Source organism: Festucalex cinctus, chromosome 7, assembly GCF_051991245.1.
Source record: "Festucalex cinctus isolate MCC-2025b chromosome 7, RoL_Fcin_1.0, whole genome shotgun sequence".
Lineage (NCBI taxonomy): Eukaryota > Metazoa > Chordata > Actinopteri > Syngnathiformes > Syngnathidae > Festucalex > Festucalex cinctus.
The window spans coordinates 2,138,436-2,148,920 of record NC_135417.1 but is presented as its reverse complement, the minus strand read 5'-3'; the positions used below and the strand labels follow the sequence as shown (position 1 = coordinate 2,148,920).

At 37.6% G+C, this 10,485-nt stretch overlaps 2 protein-coding genes across 2 annotated transcripts; both read left to right on the top strand.

Moving 5' to 3' along the window:
• The first annotated feature begins 348 nt into the window (after positions 1-348).
• Positions 349-2,225, top strand: lamtor2 (late endosomal/lysosomal adaptor, MAPK and MTOR activator 2). The gene is made up of 4 exons (XM_077527186.1): positions 349-557; positions 1,500-1,662; positions 1,732-1,821; positions 1,888-2,225. Exons 1-4 carry the CDS (start codon positions 490-492, stop codon positions 1,942-1,944), a joined length of 378 nt encoding a protein of 125 aa, XP_077383312.1. The 5' UTR covers positions 349-489; the 3' UTR covers positions 1,945-2,225.
• Positions 2,226-2,990: 765 nt separating this feature from the next.
• Positions 2,991-9,825, top strand: rab25b (RAB25, member RAS oncogene family b). The gene is made up of 5 exons (XM_077527181.1): positions 2,991-3,580; positions 6,471-6,666; positions 8,082-8,275; positions 9,068-9,148; positions 9,434-9,825. The coding sequence occupies exons 1-5, from the start codon at positions 3,544-3,546 to the stop codon at positions 9,550-9,552; spliced, it is 627 nt and encodes a 208-aa protein (XP_077383307.1). The 5' UTR covers positions 2,991-3,543; the 3' UTR covers positions 9,553-9,825.
• The last annotated feature ends 660 nt before the right edge of the window (positions 9,826-10,485 follow it).

The window sequence follows — 10,485 nt, the reverse complement described above, 5'->3', positions numbered from 1 at the left end:
AAACATGGACTTAAACTATTTTTTTCACGTGTTAATGGGCACAATATGCTCACCAAGGCAAGCGTTCAGTGGATATAAAACGTCTACACACCTCTGTTAAATTGGGTGGGTTTGGGTAAATTGGGTTAACTTGCTTGGTTCTTAACTGATTTTCATGAGATTTTCCTTTCTGTCAGTGTAAAAGTTGTAGTAATACAGAAATGTGATTAATGAAAAATAAAAGGTAAAACAAAAACAGACTAAATTGCAGTCTGTTTTTTGAATGCGCTGACACCACTGACACTTAGCCCCCACTAGCTTAACCTCACCGTGGGCACGCTACTCAAAAGAGCACACGTCGCACCTTCCTACGGCATCTCTTACTGTCACAGGAGGTGGTGTGACGACATGCCACTGCTTAAAATGCGTTAGCTTACTAGTGATTTGCCACTGTTTCCCTTCCGTATTTGATTTAAGACAACAGTCTATCGTCTGAGAACGAGAGTAGACATGTTACGACCGAAGGCTTTGACGCAGGTTTTGAGCCAAGCCAACACGAACGGAGTCCAGAGCACATTGTGAGTACTGCTAAGCCTAGCCTAGCTTAGCCTAACCGGATGCTAAACTGTCAGTTGTTTTGAAAACTTTAAGTGGCCAATACCGACTTGGTGAACGATTGTTTTTGAGTGTGTCCACTATTAAACCTTCTGTTCTCCTATCAAAGGATTTTGTAATGGTTGCCACTGCCGCAAAATGACTTTTTTGAAATTTGAAACATGCGCATTTGTTTGTGTAGATAATGGCTGCCCTTAGACCAAATGTAAACACAGCTGTAATAAAAGTGACTCTTTAATATTGTACCAATTTAAAAGTTTTAAGGAAGCATTTTTTTGTATGCTTTATGTTTTCCATGGAATTGATGACGCATGTTTTATTGCATAGATTTAATTGCGTCTTAACAATGGCGTGTCACTCAATTACGTAACTTAAGTTATAAGAAAACACATTTTTAAGTTTGTGTCGTAAGTTACTTTATTTTGAATAATGCAAATTTTAAATAAGTACTCAAATAAAATGGAATTTAAATGTAAAGAATGCATTTAGTAACAGATGCACCAAACAGCAAAATATTTGATATGATGGTTGAATTGAATGAATCAAATTTTATATAACATTTGTTTCATGAAAATACATGTTGTTGCCAAAGTCGTACTCCAATATAATGACTCATATGCTAACATTTTGTAAGTGCAAATGATATTTTAAAAAAATGTTTTATTTTAATTACTTTCAGATTTCTACTTGGTTCATTTTTTTCCTAGTATGTATTCTTCTCATAAAACACTGTTGAAGCTGCATCTTTTACTCCAAACAAAGTCAAAGAAAAAGCAAAGGACAGTACACTCAAATACTCCTTTCATGGCATTTTTTTCCCTGAATCACACACCGTCTGTGGATTCTGGATGATTCCAAACCATTCAAGCGTGGCTTCCTTGTGTATTTTGCCGTTTGGCTGTCAGATTGCTAAACAATGAAGGCTCTCTCCTGGCCTACTCTGGCTACGGGGACACGGACGCTCGGGTCACCGCCGCTATCGCCAGCAACATCTGGGCGGCCTATGACAAGAATGGCCACCAGGCCTTCAATGAGGACAAACTTAAATTCATACTCATGGACTGCATGGTAAGACATGAGTTTCTCTTTGCAAGTGTTGCAGTTGTTGTCAAATACACAAACACATTTTTGTAACAGGAGGGAAGAGTGGCCATCACGCGAGTGGCCAACCTGCTCCTATGCATGTACGCCAAAGAGACGGTCGGCTTCGGAATGCTCAAAGCCAAGGTGAGGCAACAGAAACAATTTCCTCATCCTTGTCAATTTGTGGCTGACGTGCGCTTTTCTGTGCAGGCCGAGGCGCTGGTGCAATACCTGGAAGAACCCCTGACCCAAGTCGCTGCATCCTAGTGGGAGTGTGGCTCAGGACAATTTGTTGTGTGGCTTTTAACTCCTAACTGATCATACCTTTTTGTTTGTTTTTTTAATTTACGGTAATCATGTAAACGTGTTGATGTTAATAATCATTTTGTCTGTTTGGTTAGAATTTATGTTAGATTTTGTCTCATTATGACATTAAGGAAGGTTCAAGAAAGCATTTATGTTCATTTCTTAAATCCTGTTGAAATGCAATTAAGTTGAAATTTTTATGTTTGCGTTCAAATGTGTACAATAAACAATATCTGATTACAGATCTTGTAATTTTTTTTTCTTGGACTTGTCAAGATGGAAAGCAGTGAGGAAAAACTTGCAGATTGAGGTCCTGTATGACTTTCATATATATATTTTTATCTGAACATTGCAGTGTTTATTTTAACTCAAAACAATTTCTCTCGCTCTCTCTCACTCTCTCTCTCTATATAGTTCTGACAATGGAGGCAAAAGTCTGACATTAAAAAAAATAAAATGTTATCCAAAAATACAGCTTTTTACATTATAATAAATGGGAATATTCTCTCAAGATTCCAACTTTTTTTTTTTTTTTTTTAAGTGTAATTTTATTCTAACAATATTGCTTCTAAATCTAATTTTCCCAAAATACAGCTACTTTCGAATAAATTCCCCCCTGACTTTTCTTGGTGAAAAAAACCAACAAAAAAACAGACTTTATTCTCTGGAGTATACCATTTTTCTTAAGAAAAAAAAAAATCAGTTTCATTTATATATCTTTTATAACATAAGTCCATAAGCTCCGATTATCCTGGACCCTCATGAGGAAAAAAGTACTATAGAAATTTGATGAATGGCAAATTAGCAGGTAAAATCCATTACAAATACAATTATTATTACAATTATTAGCAACAAATCTTTTGTTTACATTATGACTGGTCAACTAAAAAAACAAATTTTTAGCTAACAAAAAATAACTTCTTTTTTTTTTTTTAACCTAAAAAAAAAAGCAAAAACTTTTTTTCCCCACATAAGATTGATCCCCCCCAAATGACTACTTTCTTGAAAAATACATATCTATACAACACTATTTTGTCTTAGGATTCCAACTTTTTTTCTCTCTATTTTTGTTATACAAATTATTTCTTCTTCTTGTAAGATTGCAATGTTTTTTCATGAAAAAAAACCTCTTGTAATATTGCCACACTTTTTACATAAAACTAAAACAAAAATTCATGTAATTGCCACTCTTTTCCCATAAAATAAAAAATCAATATAATGAGAAAAAGCGCTGAAAAAGAGTTGTATAGTGATTATTGCTTCTAGTCTCCCCCAGCAGGAGGCATCTGACTGAAACTGGGAATTCCACCTGATAGTGCCACACCCCCACCACCGCAGCCTGGCCACTCCCTGACCTGAATATGCGCTCAACATGTCTCACCCCAGCGAGCCTGTAAACTAAGCCAGCAGGCAGGAAAGCAGAAAGTCTGGACGGCCGTTGGTGTGCCAAAACCGGATGGTTTCCGTTCTCGGGCCTGACGAGGAGCTGTCAGTCGTGAGGCGGCTGCCGGTTGCCGACTGACTCAGTGGAGACTCTGGAAAGCGGTGGATGGACACAACATGGGCTCGGATGAGGTGTACAATTTTGTCTTCAAGGGTGAGTCCATTTGTTCTTCTGGTACACGAGTGAGCATTCCAAAAGCATTACTGTATTGTACAACTTTTTAGGACAACCGTATCTGTCCATGCACACTTCCTTGTTTATGATAAGCTTGGCGGGTGCCATCTATCTGCATGATACATTTGCACTGTGCCTTCCATGTTGAAAAATGGGACATTGTTGCGCCTCCAGGCCATATATTAGCCTCAAAATGACCTTTAAATTGACTGCAAAGTGTCAATCACAAAAAAACAAATTGAGCTCAAATTAAATAACATTGGCTATAGCTAACATAAAAGCTATTAACCATGGTCCCAATTTGGCTAAAATTAAATGCCCAATTTCACTCCACCTAAATTTAATGTGAAAGTAACTAAACTAACCCTAACCTACTAATCCTAACTCTACCTAAAATAAAAGTAGCTAACCCTAACAAAACAATGTAAAAGTATTACAATAAAATTCTAAAAGTAATAGTAACCAATCCACTAAATGTAACTCCATATCCCTTCTTAAATTAAATGTAAATCCCTCTAACTCTGAGCTAAAATAAAAGTAGCTAACATTGTCAAAATAAGAGTAAATAAACTAACACTAAACCTAACCTTAGCTCAAATAAAACTAACCAGAACTCTAATCCCCATACACTGACTGTGGTTTAAATATAGGGAAAATAATGAACTCTAACTCAACTAAAAGTACAATAGTTCACCCATGAGCTGATTTACCTTTTGGTGCTCAGGTCCCATGTCTAATATAAAAGTGTTGCTTTGGCGCCAACTTACGACATCTCATCTTGATGCGAAGGAACTATGTTGAAGTGAGGGGAGGAGTTTCGTTTCGTCAGGCCATAGCCTGGTCTAATACGACAAAAGTCCTTCACTGCCATCTTGTGGCATGTGTAGGCAGTTGTAAATTAGCGGGAACATTGTAAAAGTAACAAACCTTTGATTTACCCTATCCCCAATCATAACACCCTAACCCTACTCAACCTTCAACAAAAGTAAAAGTAATGAACCCTAAAATGAAAATATACAATAATAAAAAATTTCAGATTAGACGGAGCAACTTCCTCATCTAATTCTGTATGAGCGTCTTGCTAAAAAAAGGTAAACCGCAGTTGAAACCAGACTAGCATGGTAATTAGGCCTTATCCCATACAGAACAATACTGTGTGCTATGTCGTTTTAAGTGGCGTGGTGGGACTCGAAAGACTGGAAAACGTTGAACACATTGGAAGAACATCATAAATATGTAAGCTAAAGACTTTAGCATTTAGCTTTTTGACACATAAAACAATCATTAGCATAATTACACAGTTATTACATAGTACATTTATTGCTGTAGTGTTATTTACTGAGTGTTTAGTTCGTATTACTTTTCATTCATTCACTGTATGATTTGTCAAAATATTCATTAGTGGCGTTATGCCATTCTCATTAAATGGTTATTACAGTTATTGAGTTACATGTCAGGCTGTTCAAAGTACATACAAAGGAAAGCAATCATTTGGTGTAGCCCTTGTGAAATGTATTGTTCCCACTGACTCCAGGAAGTGTTTGCATCCATCGGAGCAGACCAGCTGCAGGGCGTTGGCTTTAAGATAGCACAAAATATAACAAATAGGATCATCTGGAAAATATGTAAACATATCAGAGGCTTTTATCTTGCATCTTCTGGGGCTCTATGCTGTCCATTTGTGTCCACCCTATTTTTTACATTTTAACCATGTTGATAAAAACATAATGAAATATATATAAATATATATATTTTGCTCCATCTTGCGCTTTTTGCAAAGTGCCTTTCATTTCAAAATCATAATGTAAACATTGTAATTGATTGTTTTCTACCAAATTGCCATTTATTATTTTTCCGTTTTTTGACAAAGGGTAAAATTTCACGTCGTATTCAGAATGTTAGAAGGGTGCGTTTGATTAAAGGTGATACTGACAATATATATAAATAGTTATAAAATGGAAATATTGTATGCTAATGACAAGCACTAACTGTAGTTAAAAAGGTTATGCAGTAAAAAAGCAATAAAAAATACTAAAAACTAAATACATAATAATAATAATAATAATAATAATAATAATAATAATAATAAATACTCAAAATAAATACTACAAATTAAAAACATAAATAATAAACTTAAAAACTACATGAAATTACACATTATGTATGTTCCAAGCTGACAATGGCCCAAAACAAGCAAAAAGGGTAGTAAAATCCAACAATGCCTGAGAGTTAAGTCATTCTTTAAATATTTAACCAGACAAAACTCAATGAATCACTCGTTCAAAGTGATATTTCATCTATTCAATAATACCCCGGAGATCATGGCAAACTGCGCAATTGTTGCATTTCCTGCAAGAACAACAAAACAAAGGAAAAAATGTGTGGTAATATTGTCAAGTGTTAAAAAAAATAAAAAAATAAAAATCCTGGTAATCAACAGTCCATTGTGGCTGAAAGATTCACGCTTGCCCACACAACTGGGGATTGTTGCTTTTGTTTGTACAAGTGGTTACTGAGTAGTGGAGGATGCCAGTGGAAAAAGTGGCATTATTATCATTTCAGCAGGCGGGGGGGAGGCAACATGGATACCGCAGAGTGAACACTACAGTGACCTCCAAACCAGATAAAGTTGATTATTCCTCAGGGTAAATATTTGAGAGACAAGAGTGTCAAAAAAAAAAAAAAAAAGGAAAACTCAGTGTTGTTCTTTATTTCAATCAGACTCAAGTCAAGTCATGTAACTTGAATTGTTTTTATGCTATCATAAAAATATGTTTAACTGTATAAATACTACATTGATTTAAAAGCGGCAAAAAATGATAATGTATACATCGAATCATGACCATTCTCTTGGTGTGGTGTTCCTCAGTTGTCCTGATCGGCGAGTCGGGCGTGGGCAAGAGCAACCTGCTGTCCCGCTTCACTAAGAACGAGTTCAACCACGACAGCCGCACCACCATCGGTGTGGAGTTCAGCACGCGCACCGTGCAGCTCAACGGCTTCACCATCAAGGCGCAGATCTGGGACACGGCCGGACTGGAGCGCTACCGGGCCATCACGTCGGCGTGAGTCACTGCTGACATCGTGGTGTTTGCACCACAAACATGGACACCGCGTTACCTGCAAAACAACCCGCATTGTCCGTGGCTGTCCACGCGACTGGGATGTGTTTTCTATTGTGAGCCGAGCGAGGAGCCTCATTTAGACAAAAGTAGGGATTTGCTGCCATCCTGTGGCGTCTTTGTACCAAGGAACTATGTTGAAGTGAGGTGACGAGCATCATTTGGATAAAAGTAGTGCTTTGCACAATTATTTGGCATCTTGGTACAAAAGAACTATGTTGAAGAGAGCTGAGGAGATTCATTTAGACATAACTAGTGCTTTGTTGTCCAAGAGCTATGCTCAAATGAGTTGATGAGCTTCATTCAGACAAAAGTAGTGCTTTGCCGCCATCCTGTGGCATCTTTGTGCCAAAGAACTATGTTGAAGTGAGGTGATGAGCTTCATTTAGAAAGTAGTGCTTTGCCACAATTGTATGGCATTTAAGTGCTTACAATTACATTAAAGAGAGCTGAGGTGATTAATTTAGACAAAAGTAGTGCTTTGCTATCATCGTGTGGCACCTTGGTGCCCAGGAACTATGTTGAAGTGAGTTGAGGAGCTGCATTGAGACAAAAGTAGTGATTTGCGGCCATTTTGATGCCAAGGAACTATGTTGAAGTGAGTAAAGAGCTTTATTTGGACAAAAGTAGTGCTTTGCTGTCATCGTGTGGCACCTTGATATCCAGCAACTATGCTGAAGTGAGTTGAGCTGCATTTAGACAAAAGTAGTGCTTTGCCACCATCTTGTAAAAAAAAAAGAAGTTTTTCTGCTATTTTTGTACCAAGGAACTTTGTTGACGTGAAATGAGGCGCTTCATTGAGACAAAAGCAGTGATTTGCTGCCATTTTGATGCCAAGGAACTATGTTGAAGTGAGTAAAGGAGCTTTATTTGGACAAAAGTAGTGCTTTGCCAGCATCTTGTGGCATTTGTACCAGAGAACTACGTTTAAGTGAACTGAGAAGCTTCATTGAGACAAAAGTAGTGTTTTGCTACCATCTTAAGTAAGCTCAAATTTATGTAGAAAAAAAAAGTAGTGCTTTGCCACCATCTTGTAGCATCTTGGCACCATGGAACATTTTTAAAGTGAGTTGAGAAAGTTCAATTAGAGAAGTGTTTTCCCACCATCTTGTGGCATCGTGTTGCTAAGCAGCCTTGTTGAAGTGAGTTGAGGAGGTTCATTTGAACAAAAGTCATGCTTTTCTACCATCTTGTGGCAACTAAAAGCAGTTACAAATCTTTTTTTTTTATCATTTTCTCATGGATTTGCACTATCGGAAAAACAATTAACTAAAAATCAGCGAACGATAAACCGCAATATTTCCACTTACCCTCACAACAAAATGATGACTTCGGCGTTAGCATGTCTTTTTCAACAGATACTACCGAGGTGCGGTGGGAGCCCTCCTGGTGTACGACATCACCAAGCACCTGACCTACGAGAGCGTTGAGCGCTGGTTGAAGGAGCTCTTCGACCACGCCGACCCCAACATTGTGGTCATGCTGGTGGGCAACAAGTCCGACCTGGAGTCGGAGAGGTCGGTGCCCACGGAGGATGCCAAGGACTTTGCAGGTTCGTTCTCCATAATGATGTCTTCTTTTTTCGTTTTGTTTTGTTTTGTCCAATCACATTTCAGCCTCTGTGTTGCCATGTCAGTCTAATCTGCCCACCTCCTTCAGAATCAGCAATACTGGCTGATGTAATTGAAACTATTTTTTGAACCTATCATGTTTTGAGATTCACAGCACAAGCAAATTGGCCCTGAATGATGGCAGAATTTTTCCGTCCTGATTGGTTGGTCAGACCAGAGTTGGTCAGTTTGCCTAGCAAAACACATGTGTAGCAATCGGCATACTCTAGTACGTTTATTAATCAGCATCTTAGTTGTAGTTGAAATTATCCAATAATCCAATTTGGGTATTTAATACTTGACGCATTTAGCCATTTGCAGCAGTAAGAAGTTAATATTTTGTGTATAATTAATATGACAACTTTATTACTTTTCATGTACAATTAATACCTTCAAAAACACATTTTGCTGCTTGCTTTCGACTGAAAATGACATCACAGAAAACAGGTGAGCCGTGATTGGTAGCTACCTGAACTCTGAGCACTTGTGATGTAATTTTCAGTTGACAGCAAGTGGCAAAATATGTTTTTAAATGTAGCAATTGTGCATGAAAAATAAAGAAGTTATGAGATTAATTGTAGAAAAAATATGAACTTCTTACTCCTGAAAATGGTTAAATGGGTAACCCTTTAAATAAAAGGTCCTGTTCAAAATGGTAAAACGTTACTGAAATCTAAAGAGTTAGCTAGATACTGTATATGTTTAAAAATATATATTTTTTCTTATTTGTGTAGAGAAACATGGTCTGTTGTTTCTGGAGACCTCCGCTTTGTCGTCAACTAACGTGGAGGCTGCGTTCAACACTGTCCTAACAGGTAATTCCAGTATTTTTCATTTTATCTTGGTATATGTAAAACATCTAATCTATATCAATAGTTACCTCCACCAAGGCGGAAGAAATCCCAAGCATGCTAAATCATTGACTTGCTGGGAAGTGTTGTTCCACTCCAGTCCTGTAGGTGGTGGTAATTGACTTTAAAAAGTGTTTGCCAATTGCCACCCACAGCAATCTTATTTCAATCTCATCTCATCACGACGACGTTGATGGTGCAAAAGGACAAAATCAATCCATTGATACTTATATATGTATACTGATGCAGATATCCACAAGAAGGTGAGCAGTAAGGAAGTGTCTCGAGGCTCCATCAGCGCCGTCACCTTGAGCCCCCCCAGAGTGGAGCCCACCGAGGAGAAGAAACCTTGCTGCAAGAACATCTGAAGGAGTCCGAGGGGACGGTGCAGATCCGGGTCATGAAACGCATGGCCTCCTCTTCAAAACTGACTGATTCGAACCTGCGCAGGCGGGTGCAATGTGAATGAATAACATATTCCGCCTGTTGTATTATTACATCCTGGGTTAGCTGTAATTTAAATAACACAACTGGAAGGCGTTCTGTTTTTTTAAGGTACTCGTTTTAAGAGGGGAAGCTTTGCTCGGTGGCGAATGTGAGGTGCGTGTGTTCTTGCTGAAATAAATGATTTGTGATCAAAATGTTGGCTACGACATGTTAACTGTGCATCATTATCCATCTATCTGTCAATTATACACTATACCCATTTAAGCATACTGGAAAAAAAAACATCTGCACACAATATAATTTCCATATTTTATTGGATTACATAGTCCTCATATAGAAAGAAAAATCACATGTAGAATGTTGTTTAAGCGCTAGCTAACATTGGCTTGACTTTTATGCTATCATTATGAACTGATAAACAAAAAAATGCTAAAGTAGCTAATCAAATTAGCATAGCATCATATTAGACTTAAAAAAATTTCAGCAGATTAGACCAAGAATTTTTGCCACAGACCATTCATGTAGCCAGCAATGACCCTGCAGGGGGTGCTATGGTGGGAGTGAATAAACAAAAGTACAGTATTGCTTTGGCGCCATCTTGTGGCATCCTGGTGCCAAGGAACTATGTTGAAATGAGTTGAGAAGCTTCATTTACCACCTTGTGGCATATGTAGGTAATGATAAACCGTTTTGGGGGCGTCACTTATGGGTTTATTTTTTATATTAGGTTTTCCAATCATTGTGTAAACTGTAATTAAATAATAGATATAATTTGTATTGTGATTTATTGGTGGTATTTAGTATGATTGCTATTAATATTATTTTAAAAGCAATTTTTGTTCCTTGGCTTTCAA